General features: G+C 41.4%; 1 protein-coding gene across 3 annotated transcripts in view; it reads right to left on the reverse strand.

The window, feature by feature from the left end:
* The window catches only part of LOC135316388 (nuclear cap-binding protein subunit 1-like), a 57900-nt gene that overhangs the window by 1364 nt on the left and 34330 nt on the right, over positions 1–22206 (reverse strand). For 2 of the 3 annotated variants that reach the window (XM_064469647.1, XM_064469645.1), the window contains exons 15-23: positions 21967–22070; positions 21070–21192; positions 19709–19817; positions 15064–15157; positions 12906–13009; positions 12037–12151; positions 7923–8066; positions 7423–7536; positions 99–6501 (exon numbers count right to left, since the gene is read on the reverse strand). In XM_064469647.1, the coding sequence (XP_064325717.1) occupies positions 6388–6501; positions 7423–7536; positions 7923–8066; positions 12037–12151; positions 12906–13009; positions 15064–15157; positions 19709–19817; positions 21070–21192; positions 21967–22070 (1021 nt within the window). In that variant the 3' untranslated portion in view covers positions 99–6387. The remainder of the gene's footprint in view (positions 1–98; positions 6502–7422; positions 7537–7922; positions 8067–12036; positions 12152–12905; positions 13010–15063; positions 15158–19708; positions 19818–21069; positions 21193–21966; positions 22071–22206) is intronic. The other variant, XM_064469646.1, reaches the window with a different exon arrangement.

Below are 22206 nucleotides of genomic sequence, written 5' to 3' on the forward strand. Positions count from 1 at the left end.
TTACCCTTGGCCCACAATTCCCTCAGCCCACAATTGCCTCAGAGGTATACCTGCTGTGGCACAGACATAACCAAGGCCACAGATGCTTCGAGATATACCTGCTCTGGCATGGGCTTAGCCATGGCCAAAGATGCTTCAGGGTGTCCTGCTCCCATGTTGTTTCATCCACAGGTCACAGTCCCTTTGACTCGAGTTCACACTGGTGTTCCAGCCTGTCCAGTACAGCAGCACAGAAACAGCAGCGATGCCCTGGCCATCTGCCAGCCCAGGCGCCTGGCCATTGCTGTTATCAGAAAGTTCCCAGGCACAGCAGAGTAAGTTGATAAGCAGTACAGCAAGCAGAGAAAGCAAAAAGCAGCCAGTAACAAGCACTAGACTTTAAGGCATACAGTGTATGTATATATAATAAGGCAAGCAAGCCCCATAGCAAGCACAGAAGCCTGCCAATTAATAGCTAAACAGCAATAACCGCTATAAATTCAATCTAGGGCATTCCAATCAAATCTGTTGTTATCTCAAACCTTTTGTGCCCCACGTTGGGTGCCAAAAAGGACTGTCATGGTTTAGCCCCAGTCAGCAACCAAGCACCACACAGCCGCTCGCTCGCTCCCCCCCTGGTGGGATGGGGGAGAGAATCGTTAGAGTAAAAGTCAGGAAAGTCATGGTTTGAGATAAAGACAGTTTAATAGGCAAAGCAAAAGCCATGTGCAGAAGCAAAGCAAAACAAGGAATTCATTCACCATTTCCCATGGGCAGGCAGGCGTTCATCCATCTCCAGGAAAGCAGGGCTCCATCATGTGTAATGGTTACTTAGGAAGACAAACACCATCACTCTGAATGTCCCCCCTTCCTTCTTCTTCCCCCAGCTTTATATACTGAGCATGATGTCATATGGTATGGAATATCCCTTTGGTCAGTTGGGGTCAGCTGCCCCGGCTGTGCCCCCTCCCAGTTTCTTGTGCACACAGCAGAGCATGGGGAGCTGAAAACGTCCTTGACTAGTGTAAGCACGACTTAGCGACAACTAAAACATCTCTGCATTATCACCACTGTTTCCAGAAAAAATCCAAAACATAGCCCCCTATTAACTACTATGAAGAAAATTAACCCTATCCCAGCTGAAACCAGGACAGAAGATAACTTGGGCACCAATATTTTTCACTTGCTTTCCCAGGACTTTATAGTCTTCCTTAGTTCTGCCCAGGCTCTGGCTTGCAGCGTCATTTGTGCCCACGTGGAAGAGTAACAGAGGATAGTAATCAGTGCTTCTGACAAGTTGTGGCACCCTCTCAGTGATGTCTCGGATCTTAGCTCCCGGAAGACAGCAAACCTCTCGTGACTCCCTGTCAGGTTGGCAGATGGGTGCCTCAGTGCCTTTTAACAGTCACCCACTACAAGTACTCGTGTCTTCTTTTTACGGTATCTACTCTGTGCTGCTGGTACAGTTGCACCTTGTAGACCTTGCTTGTGGGTGTCTGCAGCTGCTAAAGCTACAGATCTGTTGTTGCTGGTGATACTGGGAGGTGGGGGCTGAGGCAGAGGCCTGCTTTTGCAGGTCACCAGGGTCCAAGGTGCCTCCTCCTTCTCAGTGGTGTCTGCTGCAGGAGCGGGGTTCTAAGACCGCCTATCTCTGCCTCAGTTCTACTGATATTACTCAGCCTTCTGTCTCCTGCAACTCAGCCACCTGGCGCAGCAGATCATCAACCTGTGCACATCTTGTGCAGGTACTTACCTTCTCACCAGGTGAGGGGTCGGGGCACTCATTGCAACCTACCACCTGTACTGAAGCCTCCTTCCTTACCATTTCCACCTGGGTGGATGCATCAGACCTCTCTGGGGCATTTGCCATGGGAACACTGGTATTAGCTCTGCAGCGAGTGCTTACCATTCTGACAGAGACCTAGAGAACTTCCTGGGCTGTGGGCCTACAAGCCAGATGCAGCAATCATTGTTACAAGTCAATACTGAGGCATTTCTTATCTTATCAGCAAGGGAACTTTATATGGAGTTGTTCCACCTCCAGCATTCCTGCTTCTATTGCTTAACCTGGTTCTGCAGTTAGGCCTTCTTGCCTACCAGGCCAGATCATTCCTCAGTCTCAAATTACCATTGCTGAGCAGTTACAATTTTAATTTCCCCCTTCACACGCTGGAGCAATTGAGAAAGAAAGAAGGAATGGCAAAAAAAGAACCACAATGCACTGACCCCAAGCTCCTGTGCTGTCTGTCACTTCACTGAAGGGACCGAGTGTAATGTGTCAACAAGGCGAACGGAGACCAGGAAGAGGGGAGGGGAGGTGTCTGGAGAGGAACTGAGTTGTGTTTTCTCTAAGTGTTTATGTATTTGTTCAGTTTTATTTCCCAATACCAGAATCAGTAATCAACTGTTTGTTAATTGGCATTGGCAATAACTTCATCAAAATTCCCTAACTCAAAACTCTTTTTTGGCCTGCAACACACATGAGATCTCATATTTGTGTAGTTCTGTCCATTAAGATAATGCGAACAAGGAAAAGTTAGATTCTGCAAGACAAATCAAAACTCAGAGAAGAATAGATACACATACAAAGATGTACTGTACATGACCATAAATTAACAAGATACAGTGTTACCCTGATTTTATATTCACTATATATCTTTTAAAGGAGATTTTAAATGAAAGCAAAATGAAATTGTGTTGCGACTAGTTTTCAAGCTGTTGTGTAGTATCATGGTTTCAGCTGGGATAGAGTTAATTTTCTTCGCTGTAGCTGGCATAGTGGTGTGCTTTGGACTTAGTATGAAAATAATGTTGATAACACACAGATGTTTTGCTTGTTGCTGGGTAGTTCTTGTACTAGTCAAGGACCTTTCTAGCTTCCCCATGCTCTGCCAGGTGCCCAAGAAGCCGGGAGGGGAGGGGGCACAGCTAAGAGAGCGGATTCAAACTGGCCAAAGGGATATTCCCTATCATGTAACGTCATGCCCAGTATGTTAACTGGGAGGGGCTGGCTGGGGGAGGGAGGCAGCAATCGCGGCTCGGGGACCGGCAGCGTCGGTCGGCGGGTGGTGAGCGGTTGTATCGTTTGTTTCTTGGTTTTTCCCCTTTTTCCCTTTTCCTTTTAATTATATTATCATTATTGCTATTACTATAATAGTACTCATTATACTTATCTTATTCTAATTATTAAACTGTTCTTAGCTCAACCCACAAGTTTTTTTCCTTTAGCTTTTGCTCTTCTGATTCTCTCCCCCATCCCACAGGGGTGGGGGGAGTGAGCGAGCGGCTGCGTGGTGTTTAGTTGCTGACTGGGGCTGAACCACGACATGTAGTTACCAATTGAATGAGTGGTTTGTCATGGACCAGCAGAAGGCAAGTAGTTGATAAAGCCAGAACTCCTTTTTCTACTTTGGTTCGGAGGACCTCAACTCTGAAGAGGACTTCAGCTGGGAAAGGAAAATGCTTCTCCCTTGCAGGACAGCAATACTGTCAAGACACAGACACACAGATAACTTGTCATATAGCCACTAACACGAACATGGTCAAGCACATCCTCATGTACTTTCAGTGCTTACAACCAAGACCAACACCAGCAAAACACCGATAAAAACACTCTGCAAGAGAGGGTTCAACAGCCATTATGACAGATCTTTATTATGATTATTTTTAAAGGCACTGTAATTTGGGTTTAAATTATGTGTTTAGAATTACACTGTCCGTGCTCAGTTATTTGCTGCTATATTCCCAGCAGGAGCATTTGTCTACTTGATGAAAGGCTTGGAGGAGAAGTTACACATCTGTAAGTTGCACTGCATTCTCAGTTTTAGAGAAATCAACTTTAAATTCAATGACATCCCCTCCATTAATGAAAGTGAGAGAACCCCTTATTGGTCAGTCCCACTGGAAATCAAAGGCTATGATCCCAATTCACACCTCTGTACTGTATTAAATGCTTCTAAAGAAAAATAGGGTATTTGACTGTCACAGATTAATTATTAAGAGAAGTCATTGTTGTGGGGTTAACGAACAGGTTTTTATTAATGCCTAAATGATGATCAAATGATAATTACTTGATGATTGAATGACAATTAAATATTAATCAAATTGTGATTAAGCAAGAATTGAATGGTAATTAAAACACTGATTGGCAATGATTTGACAATGATTTAAATGATTTAAAAAATAATTTAGATGGTGATTAGATAGCCATCACTCTACTACTTACTACACTTCTAATAATTAAGCTATAGCTGGATATATAAATGTCCCTAGCATACAATATACCTTTAGGCCTAATGTAAAATGTCATTTACCTCATTGTAGATATCAGATGCCCGGTAAGGTGTCTCAACTTCAAGGAGTAACCTTGAGAGGTGTCCCTGCTCAAGGGGGAGATCATCGCCGTGCAGCCTGCTGCTGTACAGGATTGCTCAGTGGGCTTGAGGGGACTACAGATATTTATAGCGTGAAGTGATTGACTTGTAGTCAAACCCCTCCTTTGGTGTATGTGCAGGAGTGCAGCTGTAGCAATTGTAGTTTTGTCTAGTCCCAGCTCAAGCTGGTATTGTTAGCTCCTGATAAGATGTGGCCTAGATTCCTTAGTTCCTGAGAAGATATGGCCTAGCACAGTTTTCAAGGTTTGCACAGCAGGGCTGATTTCAGTCAGGCCTACTTGTCGGTGATGCCTGAACCAAAGTACTGTTCACTCAGTCAGAGTGAGGGCATCCATGATATTGACTGAAGCAAGTGTCTGTGCATGACTGACAAACACCTTGTATAAAACACATTTACAAACACGTTAAGGTTGACTATAGAAGAGTGGAGGAATTAGTCAAATCATACAGAACAAAGTAGCAGAGTCAAGATTCTGAAGATGTGCCCAATCACTGCAGACCACACAAAAGCTTTATATCTATGCTCAAGCAATTAATTTTTGCCTTCTGCACTTGAATATCAGGCCAATTGATTAACACAGGAATGAAAGTGATTATGCGTTACTTAGTACTTATTTGGGGGGAAAAAAACCCAACCACTATAGAACAAAAACCTTCAAAGCTCACCATTTTCTAGTTTGAGTATTGAATAGTACTGAGTATGAACACTTATCTGACAGAGACTGTAAACAGCTTGTAAATACACCAGAATTACTGCAGAGAACTGCGCGCCTAAGATAACACCTCCACCCTGCCTTTCTTATTGCTTGCCCTGATACCAACCACCTTAGTGCTTATGTAAGTAATGTTATTTGCATAACTCAAACTTATCAAACAAAGCTACTACATTTCCAGGTTGTACATGTCCCCAATTTAAGTTTCTTGCAAAGTCCCACCTAATTCAGCTCTAAAATGCTATTTGAAAGTGTGTGAGCCAGACACTGCCTTCACATTTTAGAGATTAAAAAGCAAGCAGATTCAACTGACGTGGAGCAGTTGTTACTGAATCACAGGAGATGGGCACTTGGTTTATCCACAGTCAACATCAAAAAAGGTTTTAGCATCATTACTGAGCCATAGGTCCAATTCAGTGCAAGCTCAGCTGCCTGAGGAGTTACAAGCTAAAACAAAAGAACAGGATGAACAACCTCCGTAATGTGTGTGCACAGTGTTCAAAGTTTATGTACTTTGCAATACTGAAGTGGAAACTGCCCCATTCAGGACAGATTGCCTCTGATTGGTCTCAATTATTTACCAGCTGGGACCAGTGCTGGGGCTATTCATGTTTTCTCAGACACACTAGGAAAAGAATCAGTATCTTCAAAAATTGTTCATGAAATTTCTTTACTGGCTGTTTGCAGCTACTGTAATAATACACCAGACAATACATTTAAAAAAACATATTTCAATTGTTTGTCAACCATGTTCTTTCAAACTGTGATAATCTAGTCAGTTTGATAGACAAACCCACATGCTCCAGACTATTTTGAAAGCTCAGTGTTTCACATGCCCAGAGTGAAGTCATTTTCTTATGCCATACTACCAAGATCTTATCAAACTGCTCACTGAAGAGGTGCATTTTTGCCACATCCACAAATCCTGTTTCACATATCTGCAATGTAAATTAACAAACAGTCAGAGGTAACCAATTCTGTAATTTTTTGACCTATTTGTTATTGTCATATAAATGACAGAGGGAAGAAGCAAAAATACTGTAATGAAGTAAAGTTTCAAACCGAATTAAAGGACAAATTAAGAGAGTACATACATTATTCCACACCAATCCTCTATCAGTCATAGCTAATAAGACTTATGATGCTAATCCAGTTCCTATTATTAGAGTACTGTATTGCTTTATATAGGAACACATGAAAGCTGTTCTGAATTAAAGAGTTTCCTCTTTCCCCATGGTGAGCTTCTCTCATTAAAGAAAAATGGTTTTAAGTCTTGCAGATAAAACAACACATGAAAATCCTCAGGCCTTCAGAGCACAAAATTGCTGAAATACAGCCAGTATGTGATGGTCCAGTTCAGCTGTAAACAGGAGGTTCTCCAGGGTTACCATGTACTGCTGAATTATCTGGTGATGCTGCAGATAAAAAGATAAACTTTTGTTGTTTTCATTCATCTTCATACACAAGAACAAGCAGAAGAGTCAAGACATACTGTATCACAGATCAAATGTTTTCACCAGAACTAACAAGCACATCTAATTTACACAACGCATTAATCATTGCCAACTGCAAGAATGGAGAGTACATTGAAATCCTGTTTTGAGAAGTACTGGGTTCCCTGTAGCTACTCAGTTCTAATCCTGATTCCAAATAGTGAGTAGAGGCAACTGCACAGATATGCTAGGACTCGGGACATTTGCTTTAGCATTAAGTCATTTTTATGATCAGGGTAGAGACTAACCCATAGAGGGAATTATGCCATTAATCCCATGCAGTTTCCTATCCTCTAACACAATTTATGTTCATGTAAACACAAATAATTTTCTATTACTCTGGCTGTTGCTTCCAGGCAGTTACTTAACTGGCTTTTTACATCTGTTGCCAGATTTAACATAGGAGTTCCAAGCTATATTTTTAAATAGCTATTCTTTATAATCAGATACATACATTTAAAACATTTTCATCCATTTGTTAGGCACTTATTTTGGTATACTTGTTCTCTCAGGACTCTACCCTTACTATAACATGTGGTAAGAAAAATTCAGCTACATTTACAACCACATCTTGATATTGTTTTGCACTATATTCACAATGCAAGAAACAAATCAAGGAGCTCACCCTCCAGTCATTTAGCAAGTCTGTAGCAAAGATGGGGTCAAAACCAGAGACAGACACAGCCAAAACTCACACTAGTCCCTGAAAAAGACTGGTGATGCCAGCTATGTCTGTTCTAATGGAACTGGTAAAAATAAGTGACCAAGCTCAGCTCTCAAATCATGTAAGCTTTTCTTTCCAGCACCTGCCCAAAGCCTTCCAAACCAAGAAGTGAAACTTACCTGTAGGAAGATTTGCTGCAACCTCTCTATACAGCTTTTGTACCAAGGTGTAAATACATCAATCCCACCAGTTTCACAGCGCACTAAGTGTTCAGTTAACAACATAATGAAACGCTATAGAAGAACACAAATAGAATGTTGGTTGAGCAAATCTTTTCAGATGAAAACAGGATACCAGCCTCAGATGAGACAATCCATAGAACATTTGACAGACAGAAGCTTTGAACAGCAACATCAGAATGAATATTTCACTTAGGAGACACTAAGTAGAGTAACTACTTACATTCAAAATACCTTTTTTTTTTTTTGTTTAGGAAATTGCATACTATCAAAAGAACTCATTTTCTCAGGCTCTTGATGCTGAAACAATTCTTGTTTAGGGGAGTTAGGCAGTTCTTGAATTCTTATCCAGAATAAGCCCATCTACCCCTTCCCATGTACTCACCCCAAGAAAATGTTTAAGATACAAATGATGCTGCAAAGACATCACCCATCATTACCTGGAATATAACAAGGAAGAGATTCTTCTGTTCACTCTGGGCTGATTCTACTCTCTCCTGCAAGCGTTCTATTTGCTCTTCTAGAGGTCCATCTTCCCTATCACTACTTTGGTCATCATCGTCATCATCTTCATCGCTTTCTCGCTGTAAGTAAAAATGAAACACAACTAACTGGAGATGTGACTACCTGTGGATTCTGCTAGTATCCATTGGAATGATAAACAGGCCTCTTGATTGACCAAACACAAAGTCTGCAGCACAACTGAAGCTGCTCTGTAGCCTTTCAAGTGCTATATGTTGAGGGATGCTTACTTTATAAATACAATTCATGAAGGAAATTTGGAAGGAAGGAGAATGAGAAGGTTAAGCTGAATCAACTTGAGACAGTGCCAGGATGGAAAAGGCCTGGAAGCAAACAAACAAACAAAGCCAAACAGAAGAACCATGGCAGGTTTGTACCGGGTCTGGCTTGAGTGGAGTTCATTTTCTTCATAGCAGCCCATATGGTGCTGTGTTTTGGATTTGTGACTAAAACAGCGTTGAAAACTGTATTGGGTTTATGTAGCAAGGTTTTGGCAGCAGGGGGGCTGCAGGGGTGGTATCTGTGAGAAGAGACTGGAGCCGCTCTGTGCTGGACACAACTGGTGCCAGCCAGCTCCAAAACAGACCCATCATTGGACAATGCTGAGCCCAACAGAGAAGCTGGTGGCACCTCTGGTGGCACCTCTGTGAAACATATTTAAGAAAGGGCAAAATGCTACACAGCGGAGAGAACTGAGGGAAAAAAAGTGTGAGAAAAAATCCTACAGACACCAAGATCGGAGATGAAGGAGGGGGAGAAGGTGCTCCAGGCACCGGAACAGAGATTCCCCTTCAGCCTGTGGGGAGATCATGGTGGAGCAGGTGGATGTTCCCTGAAGGACTGCAGCCAATGGAGAGGACCCATATTGGAGTAGAGGAAAAAGTGTGAGGAGGAAGGAGCAGTGGAGAGGAACTGTTATGAACTGACCACAACCCCCCATTCCCCATCCTTCCTGCGATGATGAGGGGAAAGAGGTAGAGGAGTCAGGAATGAAGGAGTGAAGTTGAACCTTGGATAAATGTTGGGGAGAAGGTGTTGTTTTAATTTTGTCTTTGTTTCTCACTACCCAAATTTATTTTAATTGGCAATAAATTTAATTTTCCCCAAGTTGAGTCTGTTTTGCCCATAATGGTAATTGGTAAGTGATCTCCCTGTCTTTATCTTGACCCATGAGATTTTCCATCTCTTTTATCCTCTTGTCCTGTTGAGGAGGGGGAGTGAGAGAGTGGCTGGATGGACATCTGGCTGCCAGCCAAGGTCAACCCACCACAACACCACATTAATGTTTTAGCTATTGCTGAGCAGTGCTTGCACAGCATCAAGGCCTTTTCTTTTTCCCACTTTGCCCCTCCAGTAACTAGGCTGGGGGTGGGCAAGAGGCTGGGAGGGGACATAGCTGAGACAGCTGACCCAAACTGACCAAAGGGATATTCCATGCCATATAACATCATGCTCAGCAATTAAAAAATATATATATATATGGAGGTTTGGTCTTCCAAGGTAGCCATTGCTCAGAGAGTGCCTGGGCATTGCTCTGCTGGTGGGAGGTGATGGATGACTGCCTTTGTATCACTTCTTTTTTTTTCCTCTTTCCTTCACTTATTAAACTGTCTTTATCTCAACCCAGTTTTTCTTGCTTTTGCTCTTCCTATTCTCTCCCCCATCTCACTGCAGGGGAAAGTGAGCGAGCAGATGTGTGCTGCTTGGCTGCTAGCTGGGGACAACCCACCACACAGGTTTGAAGACTTGCAAGATGGTTTTCTAGTGGAGCCACAAAAAGACAGTAGGCTGACTATCATCAACAGACAAATAGAAGCTCAGTAACATATGTGTGGCAGACCTTTTTAAAAACTTGTCTAAATACTGTTCCGGGACTCAGATTTCATTCAAGAATATATCAGATATATATCAAGATTATATCAGATCTGCTATCTAGTAATTGGATAAGGAAAAGTCCTACACAAGACAAGTCCTATACAAGGCTCCAAGATGCATGGAGCCTTTGTTGCAGCTGTCTCCTGATTAGGGAGGGTCAAGCACCCTTTTAGCCAGTGCTTGGGAGAGGCCAATGTAAGAGCCAGGCCTAGAAGGCAGCTCCCAGAGGGCATCTCACAGACAGCCAACAGGTGCAGCAGTTTGTACCGAAAGGTGTCACAGCTGAATTTGTAGCAGCATAACAGTCTCAGATATGGTGGTAACATGTCACAGGGCAGATTCCCTAGCAGTTGTTGTAACAGCTGTCCCTGCCAGGGCAGAGGCTTTGACACAGACAGAGCTCTGGATGGTAATAGCACCTCTCCAAGTCCCAAGCTGCAGGGAGAATGCCTGGGGCCTCTGTCTGACACCAGGGGAGAAGGCCCTCTGTTCTGCAAGAGGCATGCTGTCTTGGAGGAGCTGTGCTGCCCACTGGAAGAGTTATGGTAAGAAGTGAGCAGGCTGCGCAGCCTGTGTTCCTCAAACATTATTCCTTGAACCAATTAATCTCAGACTAGCTGATGATTCGTGGCTTGTGCCAATCCTTTATATCCATTGTGTTAGCAAGGGCCATGTTACCCATCTCCCAATATGTTGTCTGGATGTGTAAAAGCCTTACTGAAATTAATTAAAATAGACCTTCAAAGTTCTCTTCTTCCAAACAATGATTTAGATCAGGAGGAGGGAAGCTCAGGACAGGTGAGAAAATTTTGCGTCAGTGCTGGTAAACATTTGTGGTGCACATCTCAAATCAAGATGAGAAAAAAATTGCTTCCTCTGCCATGCTCCTAAGCATGGTGCCAAACCTAACTGTAACTGGTGTCTGATGTGACTCTGGTTTTCCTATTTGTTTGCAGTTAGAATCATACCAGGGAAACATCTGCCCCCTGGCTGCTGGAGTCCAGCCAGCACCGACAGCACAGGAGTAGCTGAATGGAATTAACGAAGGCTGGCATGAAGACAGCAGCCTGAACCTTTTTCAGTTGTCCAGTGTTTGTGTAAGGTGCTGTTAGTTCTTAGGTCCATTAACTTCCAGAGAAACAAGCAAGTAGAAAAATGATATGCATAAAAATTATAGATATAAACAAAAAATTATTTAATGGCTAAAATATTCCCCACAGTGAATAAACTCCAGAAATCTTTCCAGTCAAGTGCTTTAATATTTTCCCCTCCAGACTTTTTAATGGATTGTTTAATGCTGGTTTTTGAATGTCCTCTGTGAGTGCTAAACAGCTGCCTACTTCCCTTTGTAGGGCCTGTCCTGCTATGCTTGAGACCAGGCTCTGGAACTGTGAATTCCTTGCCACAATTTCTTGGGGAAAAGATATTTCAGAAAAACAGACACAAGCCAGTACCATGACTGGAGAGGAAGGATGCCCCTGGAGGAAATCCAGAAGCAAAGTAAGATCCAAGACAACAGAAAACAGATGAAAGTGGAGGAGGAAGTGCTGAAAGACAGGCAAACAAGCCTGTCAAGTGGCTTTGACATATTTGAGTGCCCACCAACAAAAAATGAAAGTGAGGTGTGAAAGCATGTGGGGGTCAAGGGTTGGGGCTATGGGGAGAAAAATCAGAGGCAGTTGGCAAAAAATACAATCTGTGAAGTTTTTCACAATAACAGGTCTTCACATAAGATACGAGGTACTAAATGACTACTTACTAGTAAAATCTGAAAGTAACTAACAGAACCTACAGTAAACTTGAGTATGAATTTGACTGTTCCTATTACTACCCAATAATGTAACAGAAACCAAGATTCAAAAAACAGAGTGAAAGAAGCTCATGTTGGAACAAAAACTTATAAGAAAAACCTCGAATGGTGCAAATGCATGTGAACTTCTTTAAAGGCTTCACTGAATTCTCAGGCTCTAACAGCCTTTAGAAAAACATACGAAAAATGTGTCAACTTTAGTGTCCTAGTACAGCATGTGTAGATATGCCTCCTGACAGTATTTTTATACAGCCCCTCCAAGAACCAATTGCATGTCAGTCTGAAACGTGACAGCCTGCAGGTTACTTAGTGTCAAATATATGTATAAAAAAAATTAAACAAATTACTCTTTTGTGCTGTCTTGCTAATCTTGCCTTGGTCTCCTCCAGTTCTTTGTGAATCTTCAGTACATGCTTGTTCATTTTACGAATTGTGGAATGTAAGATTTCCCAGACATACAACCTAGGAAAGATGCAGAACCCAAACCAGTAAATTGCATGCTGTTTCAAGACAGAAAATACACAGGTCTGCTATAACTCTCAACTCTTTTTATTCAAATCATCAGAAACAGGGCAACTTTCTATTGCTACAGAGCAAGTTAAATTAATAAACAAATAAAGAAGCACCCAACACTGATGTGGGGGAAATTTACAACATTTCATCATTATTACCCAGGATGTCTACTGGAGTGAGCAAACATTCAATATTAAGAAAGCATATCACTCACTTCTTACATGTACTTTGCACTGAATAACCAAACTAGTGCTTTATTTCAGAATAATTCTGTAACATTGCTAGCATCAAACTGCCAGGTCTAAGGATTTTTCCCACTCTCAGTAAGCAATATATCTGAGGGTGATGCAGGATACATGCCCTAGGTGCAAGCCAAGATTCCACCAGGCTAGCAGCTATATGATAGGGTTAATGGTTCTTGTCCAGAATCGGTCCTAGAGCTTCTCCTTCCATTTTGGCAAACTTACAGGCTTCTTGCATGAATCTTGCTAGCATAGCTTTTTGCAGGACATAGAGATGCATGCTGCAGCTCAGAGGAAAATACTAAAGCTTGTGTTTTAGGGAAGCAACACAATTTTATGTAGAGTTTAAAGCAAAATAATGAAAGTAAAAACTACAATTATTTTAAGTTAAAGGATTCTAACCATTTAAAATAAAAAATCAGATAAAAAGCAACTGAAGATAGAAATTCCACACTTATTACCTAGTAAAATCACGTGCAAGTTCTGAAGAGAAGATCCAGTTTGCTACTGCAGCACAATCAACAATCTGTGTTCGAATCATCTTATCCACAAGAACAGCAATCATCTACATTTTGGGAAAGACAAGATGGTCATTCCTACCACAAGAAACAGTTAAGTTTACCTGCTGCAACATGGAGTCTGTGAAATTACTGTGGGCTAAGGTACAGCCAATGCTGGGTTGTATGAAAAGCTATTAGAATCAAGTTTGGTTTTATGCAACTTTGCAAATACATTAGTCAAACTAACGGGTGATTTCAAACACTTTAGGAAGCTAGTACTGCTTAAAGCAGACATCTCATTTGCTGAACCTAAAAATGCTCAAACTAGGGGAGCTGTATCAATCATGCCAAGTATGCATTCACATTTTAACAAGTTGTCTTTACTCCTCATGAGAGTGGTGACTTCACTTTTCACTTAAGTGAGTACTTCTGCTATTCCCAAGAGCAAAAAAGAACTGAATTTTGAGACAAGGCATCAGAGAAGCAAGTCCCAGTAGTCAACATTGGAGTATCCAACCAGAAGACGTGTTCCTGTTACATAACCATAAGGTAACAGCAACTGCTAGCCTACTCTCCTTGGACTGCAACAGTCCCCAACCACAACTATATGCTCTTTCCTGCGGGACCTCTTCATTTTAGAATGAAACCAGCACTGTATATAAGTATTTACTACAGGACACTACCTTGATGAGGCTTATGGGAAAATCAAGCAGGTAGCTACAAAAACTATCTTGTGATTAGAACAGCTTTGTGCCATTCAGAAAAAGGGGCCCATCTTAATGATTCATGTACTCTATACCACAATACTCAAGAAACTCAACCTGCAATGTATTTATTCTCATAATCATCCTTTCTCAAATAGGGAAGTGTAACAAGGCTCAATTTAAGGCAGAAAACTAAATTAACAGAATGAATCAGAGAACTCATGACTCATCAATTTCCAAGATTGCTTCCTGTATGTATTCTTCCTGGCATTATCCAGATTACCTAGTTTGAGCCTTCATGTAACACAGACAGAGGAATTTGTGAAAGTATTCAATCTTGATGTCAAAGCTTCCCTTTATGACATTAAAGCCTTTGTGCCCCCAGAAAATAGTTGAGGCTGTGACCATCCATATTTTAAAGGTTGATATTTGAATATGTATATATATATTTAATCTCTGCTTTTTTTTGATCCTTTTATTTAAGAAGCTATTTTACAATACCTTACCTCTCTTTCAGGACATGACTTTTAAGAATATTAAAAGTAATCTTTTAGTAACCCTAGAAAATGGGCCTTAGGCCCAGTAGCAGATGCAAGGATTCTCCAGCACTCAATTAGATTACTTTTGGAAGTCTGGCTCATGCAACTCAGGCACCAATCACTTCCAGATGTAATATCATATATTACACACCAGGGAGAAATATGCAAATAACTAATGCAGAAAAATTGAACACAAATTTCTTACTGATCTCCATTTATAAAACAATGACAACATGGGGAAACAACTGCTGTAAAAAAATTGCATGTTTTAAACTGAGGTATTTTTCATAGTTCTTTCAGCACATTATTTCATCAGACTCAGGAATGAACTTTAACCCTTTAACCGCAGTAGTGTCACAGACAAATCTGTTCTGAGCATTGGTTGAGAGCAGATTTACTTGCTCTGTCTGTGCATAACACTGATTCCAACCTGGTATTTTTGGCTCATTGCAATTGCTAGTTAAAAACCATACAAGTGCTAAATAACCAGGTTCTCTCTTCAGCCTACTTCTGTGTTACAAGACCTACATCTTAAAAAGCATAAAGTATGAGAACGCTGTTCTAGTATTGAAATTTTGAAGAAAAATAGGGTTGGGTTTGTTTTGGTTTAAGTTATTCTCGTGTAAACCAGAGCATAGCATAAAGCTGAAAGTCTTCTACACTAAACTTTTAACGTGAAAGTTTCACCGATAGAGAATAAATTTGATGTCCAGTTTAAGGCACTTAATAGTAGTAAACACAACTTCAATTCTTTTAAATACAAATAGGCAGTAAACAGTATTTTTAAGTAAACAAAGGAAACTGTAATGCTTTATATTTTAACATGACTTTGTGTGAGTGGAAATGTCAACAAATATCTGCCGTTGATGCTCTTACCTGCGGATGATTCTTCCAAACCTCATATACAACTCTCAGGACATGGAGTTTCCCCTCATCACTTTCAGCAAGTACTTTGAAGACTTCATGAAACCTTTAAAGAAATATAAGTAATCAGTGGAGGGGTTAGGATCAGGGCAATGAAGCAGGAGACACATAGTAAGTGGTTTAGATGGTCCCAACATTTTCTTTTGGCCAATCTGCAACAATTCTGGAAAGGCTACCCCCTGACAAATAGAACTGTCCTGAGTTTAAAAGGTTGCAGAGGCAAGACAACTCCTAAAAGCAATGTAACCCTGCCTCAGGGCAAAATTACTCCTCAAAGCTAGGCTACAGTTCTCGTGCTTTTAAATGCAGGAGAGAACTCTGCTGCTCGATGTGCTTATCTATATGCAGGCAGAGTGAAATTTGCTGCTTTTTGTGCCTTGGACTTTACCTATTGATAAGTGTTTCCACAACCATAGACCATTATTCAATCTCCCCTCTACTGAGGAAAGCACTGAGAGCATCTACTTCAGTAGTTAGGCTGACTATTATGTCAGTATTCGCAGCCCAGTTTATGTAATGTAGCTATAAAGTTTCAATAGCTCCTTTTGACCTTAGAGATATCACTGTTGACATGTAGCAGTGAAACCACCAGAGCTCTGAATAGAGTCCTGCTCCTTATGTTACTGACTATAGGCTAGCAACCATCATTTGTTATAATCCATCATCATAAATCTTCCATGTGTAGACAAAATCAAGCTTTTACATTTGTAACTTATATAAAGTTGTATAAATAGAAAGATAATTCAGTAAGACACATGACCACCTCTTTCATACTGAGACAGTTTAACAGCATCAAATGTTAGATGTGCCAACCAGGAATGAGGCACTCCTGGACTTGCTATTCACAAACCGAGAAAACCTGCTTTGTAATATCTCGGTTAGTGATAGCCTTGGCTGCAGTGACCACAATATTGTGGAGTTCGGGATCCTGCTGAGTGCACTGAAGGTCAGTTCTAAGACAAGGATTCTGGATTTTAGAAGAGCAAACTTCAGTGCACTCAGGGTTCAGTTGGGAGGGATTCGATGGGAAGCTTCCATGGAAGACAAAGGAGCTAGTGAGAGCTGGGAATTCTTCAAGAACTCTCTATTGGAAGCACAAAGCCAGTTTATCCCCTACAAAGGAAAAGGAAGTAAGCGGAGCAAGAGGCCCCCATGGCTCAACCATGACCTCCTGGGTCTACTCAAATCCAAAAGGGAAGCACACCAGAGATGGAGAAGTGGAGGATTATCTATCGAGAGCTACAAGGGCATTGCCAGAGTGTGCAGAGATGCAGTTAGAAAAGCAAAAGCCCAACTCAAATTGAAACTGGTCATAGATGTCAAAAATAACAAGAAAGGTTTCTTCAGACATGTCAACCATAAGCAGAAAAAGAAGGAAAACATAGGCCCGCTGATAAACAGAATAGGAGAGTCAATCACCAACGATGCAGAAAAGGCAGAGGTCCTCAACACCTTCTTCACCTCTGTCTTTACCAACACTGTTGGGTCCCAGGCTTTGGGAACGAAATTGCCGGTTGAACCAAACACCGACCCACCAACAGTGAAGGAAGAGTTAGTACATGAATTACTACAGGAGCTTGACCCCTACAAATCAATGGGCCCTGACGCCATCCACCCGAGGGTGCTGGGAGAGATGGCTGACATCATCGCAAGGCCACTCTCCATAATCTTCGAGAAGTCATGGAGAATGGGGGATGTCCCAGAGGACTGGAGGAAGGCAAATGTTACCCCTATCTACAAGAAGGGCTCGAGGGAGGATCCGGGTAACTATAGGCCCATCAGCCTTACTTCAATCCCTGGGAAAGTTATGGAACGAATCCTCCTGGGGGCCATCATAAGTCAAATGAAGCACGTGATTGGGAAAAGCCAACATGGCTTCACTAAAGGCAGATCGTGCTTGACAAACCTGGTGGCCTTCTATGACAAAGTGACTTGCCTGGTTGACATGGGGCGGGCAGTGGACATTGTCTACATGGACGTCTCCAAGGCCTTTGATACAGTCTCCCCACAGTCTCCTCCTGGAGAAACTGATGCGTTATGGCCTAGACAAGTGGTCTGTGCAGTGGGTGGGGAACTGGCTGACAGGCCGCACCCAAAGGGTGGTGATAAATAGCTCCTTTTCCAAGTGGCAACCTGTCACAAGTGGAGTCCCCCAGGGATCGCTATCGGGCCCAATGTTATTCAATGTCTTTATAAGTGATCTGGATAACGGCATCAAGTGTAGCCTGATGAAGTTTGCGGATGACACCAAGTTGAGTGGGGAAGTAGATACTCCAGAAGGGAGAGCTGCTCTGCAGGGAGATCTGGATAGGCTGGAGGAGTGGGCCAGCAAGAACCTTATGAAGTTCAACAAGGAGAAGTGTAAGATCATGCACCTGGGAAAACATAATCCGGGAGTGCAGCACAGACTGGGATCCACCTGGCTGGAGAGCAGCTCTGTGGAAAGGGACCCGGGAGTCCTGGTGGACAGAAAGCTCAACATGAGTCAATAGTGTGCTGCTGCGGCCAAGAAGGCCAACAGGATGCTGGGTTGCATCAAAAAGGGCATCACCAGCAGAGAGAAAGAAGTCGTCATCCCGCTCTACTCAGCGCTTGTCAGGCCACACCTGGAGTACTGTGTACAGTTCTGGTCCCCTCTATACAAAAAGGATGTGGCCAGGCTGGAAGGGGTCCAGAGAAGGGCCACCAAGATGATCAAAGGACTGGGAAGCCTGCCATATGAGGGCAGGCTGGGAGAACTGGGTTTGTTCAGCCTTGAGAAAAGGAGGCTCAGAGGGGATCTCATCACCATGTACCAGTACTTAAGGGGTAGCTACAAAGAAGATGGAGACTCCCTTTTTACAAGGAGTCACATGGAGAGGACAAGGGGGAATGGATACAAATTGCTCTTGGGGAGATTCCGATTGGACACCAGAGGAAAATTTTTCACAGTGAGGACAGTCACCCATTGGAATAATCTCCCCAGGGAAGTGGTTGACTCGGCCACATTGGACACTTTCAAGAGTCGTCTGGACAGGGTGCTGGGCCATCTTGTCTAGACTGTGCTCTTCCTAGAAAGGTTAGACTAGATGATCCCTGAGGTCCCTTCCAACATTTGATTTTGTGATTCTGTGATCAAGTATGCTGTGTCAAAAATAAGTTATTTTCATCTCATTTTGCTTAAACAGTTGCAGTCAATCCTCTAGAAGTTAAAGCATGTCTTTAAGAGCGTGTGCTCCAAAAATATTCTAGAATAAATTTTATATTGCTTAGGTATATTTAAGAAGTTGTGAGTTGATTTTTTTGAAATTATTTTTTATTTAAAGAAAAGAAAAACACAATGACAACTGATTTTGAGTCATACTGGTTGTTGCAACACACTGTAGAAGACGTGATACTGTCATGAGAGGTATGCAGTCACTCAACATGAAGCAATATCACTTGCTCCTCAGGACACTCAGCAAATGATTAATTTTAAAATTAACTAATCTACCAGCTGTTCCTTCTCCATGATGCTCCAAAGTACATTATACTTGTGAACTCACAGATGGAGCCAGCCAAATGGGTTTAGGAAAGGTTCCCCCCATGCATACACTATATGGCTTTGTACATTTAAATATGCATCAGTCTTTGGAATACAGAATACACAGCAAAGAAACAAACCACCTGATCCACTCTATGGTGGCTTCCCAGCACTTCAGATACTAGTAGCATAATGTACTGTTGAACAGTTAAGGAAGAATAGGTAAGGCTTGATGTGAGAGAAAAAAAGCAGAGCAAACTACAGTAAGTACATTTTAAAGCCATCGGCAGCAGTATTCCTCTCCCATTATTCTTTGGGGTCTTCTAAACATAAAATTCATTAGCATCACAAAGTAGTCAAGTACTTGCAAGCACCTCCAGGACAGGCAATAAGCTGTCTGCTGCACTGTGACCATTATCAGCTCCAACTTTTCTTCCAGTCAGGTAACAGCTCTTTGTCTCATGGACTTTGTAAATCTAAATAAAGTTCAGTAATGCAAATGAAACCGAAAACAGAGAAATGCATGGCTTGAGCAATAACTTTCCTCTTTCAAAGGAAAGCATAGATGGAGTGCCTCGTTTGTTTGATTTAGAAACTATCATTAAGAGGATGTAATGGATTTACAAGTAGCTAATCCAGTCACTACCTAGGATGTTTTTCATTACACAGTGGGTGTTTCTCAAGACTTTGCAGTAGTATGCAGAAAGAATCATAACACACCACACTTGTTAGAAAGATTACTTAAGACTTCCTATTAACTCTATATTTTAGATAAATTAAATTTTCATAATTAGGAGTCACATACAGAAATATCTACACACTTAATGAGTTGATGAACTGCCACACAAATGATCTCCTTCCTGTTTGTTTTTTTTTGTTTGTTTTGTTGAACCAACTGACTAACCTGCATGTTATCGATTGATTTAAACACAACAGCACAACCCAACAGCAGTATGCTTGTGCAGGCAACTAACTCATAGCACAATACCTTTTGTTACTAACAAAAGCAAGGTGAGAGCTGGGTTAAAGGACATCTTTGTAGGCTATAATGAAGGGTACAAGGGGATTTATTTCAGCTCAATTTCTTACACTTACTTAGCCAGAGCACTGAAGGAGTGGCTGAAAGACTTCGCAGCTAGGTGGAGCAGAGTCTGTACAAAAACTTCTATTTTCAAAGGACTGAAGGTGAATCCTTCATCTGCAACTTTAAATAAAGTTAAAACAATAAGTAATTCAAGTAGAGGTTTTAAGTTGCTCCAAAATATTTAAAGATAATTTTTGTAAAGTGAATTAAAACAATAAATGCAGTTTCAGCAACTGGATTTTGCAAGGCTGAACAGGGAGTTAGTAATTATCTTCTAAAAGGGGCAGATCTTGGGACTTCCATCTATCATGGAGAAAACATGTAAAAATAGTTCCAGGTTAATGAGAAATAGCAGCAGAGAGACAGCTATGCTAGCGGCATCTAACAGCACTGATGGAGAGAAGCAGGAAACAACAGCTGAAGACACTGCAGAAATCTGCATTGGGCCAGAGACAAGGCAGGCCATAGAGAATGGGAAAGGGGGAATGGATGAGAAGAGAGGAAGCTGTAGATTATTATAATACAGAGGTTGGATATTTGTAGTGGTTGGGGAAGGGAGGCACCAATTGTGCATAGGGAATGTGGAACATGAAGTGAATGGTTCTGAATCCCCTGGACACCGCTGTAGACCTGCTGGCAACAATGGGTAAGAAAAGGAACATTGATTACTATGTGGTCTTTATAGCAAATCAAGGAAAACAATACTGGCTCTCAAGCAAAAAAAGGCTCACTGCTGTTCTGTGCCTGCATAACAGAACACTTACAAGTATTGCAGTATTACCCAAACTGTCCCTATGTTTTAAAGATCACTCCTCAAACCTGTAGGTCACACTCCCCAAGAGCACACTGACTTTGGAAATCAAGCATTAGGTGGGGCTGGACCAACAGGAAAGCTGGAAAGAACTTGAGCAAAGTCCTATCGTGAGAATGCCAGTTTCATTTAGATCTAGGGAAAGCTAAGATAGCCAGGGTGCTAACTTTAACTGCCATGGGACTATATCAACAGGAGGCAAGCTCTTAAGTAGGGCAAAGGCTGGGACAAAGCTGACACCATGAAAAGAGCTGCTCCAATGCTGAAGGCAAAGGAAAAACGTTTAAAATCCTTCATGCCACCTCTGTGGATAATTAGCAGAACCCACATCAAGGGCCAGGTTGCTTCTATTAACTAGAACATACCTGCCTCTGTACATGTCAAGAACAGAAGAAACACCGACAACTATGTTACTTCCATTTATTGTTAAACTGAAACCAACTATTAGAAAGGAAAGCATACAGTTCAATTATTAGCAGAAACCATAACTGCAGGACAGCAAAATGGTTTAGATACAAAACTAATGACAACCTTGCAATGCCTAATATCAGATGTCCTTACCATCATCATCATCCTTATTTGGATTAGGCACATCTCTTAAAATGTTGAAGATTTCATCATTACTGGCCTTATTTTTAATTGCAATCGTTAAACAGAGTGCTACAGTATACCCAGGAAGAGACCCTAAATGAAAACAGAAAGTTCATATAATCCTTTTCAAGTCTAGGATGGAATGAATATTTTTACATCAGCATGTTTCTCAGAGAAGCATGTACATTTCCCAGCTATCCCCAAAACTTGCTGCTCCCAGTACCACTGTCCACATGACCATTCCATAAAATTCATCAATGGGTTTCCTATTCTTCAAAAATTCAAGCCCTTTTCTAGCACCTTCAGAGTTGAGGGGGGAATAACTCCCCTGATTAAAGCTCCATTCTAATTTCCATCAGCTTCTTGAAAATGCAATACTTACCTGCTTTTTCTCACTTATCCCTGCCTTTGATAATGACAGATCCTTCACATGATTTGCTGCCTCTTTGCTTGTGTCATTAAACCAAATTTGTTTAGTAAAATCTTTTATTAAGTGCCCCATTCATTCAAAAACAAGTCCATATTATCTTTTGCTACATTCATTTCTGTACAGTATTCTGCCTGAATGATGGAAATAAATGAAATTTTCTTTTTTTAGACTCCTGGCAAACCAAAGCAATGCTGTAGCACCTAGACTGCAGTCACCTCAGCATGATTTAAAAAAAAAAGTCTAGCTGTATTAAGTTATTTTTTAAAAAAAGGTTTAGATTAGAAAGATCCAGACATAGCACTAGATCAAAATCGAGCATATTTATGTCAGCTGAGTTCTCCTTCATGAAGTTAAGTGACTTGACACTCAAGCTAGGACGTTCCCTTGCTTTGAAACAATTTGCTTGGAATTGAAGTTTCAGTAACTTAAATACTTACTATTGCTTTCATCTCCATATTTGTAAATACACACTGGGTTTGCAGGACTGAGGACAGAAAAGCTTGGAGGAACAATGTCTATTATTCGCTGATGGTAGGAAAGCCTACAAAAGTAAGTTTCACAGCAGTAAATTATAATGGCATATCATCATCAGGGCTGACTCAACTCACGGATTTAAAATATTTTTCCTATTTTTTTAATTTGGACTGTGCAAAAAAAAAAAAAATCAAAACATTTAC

Source organism: Phalacrocorax carbo, chromosome 19, assembly GCF_963921805.1.
Source record: "Phalacrocorax carbo chromosome 19, bPhaCar2.1, whole genome shotgun sequence".
NCBI classification, from domain to species: domain Eukaryota; kingdom Metazoa; phylum Chordata; class Aves; order Suliformes; family Phalacrocoracidae; genus Phalacrocorax; species Phalacrocorax carbo.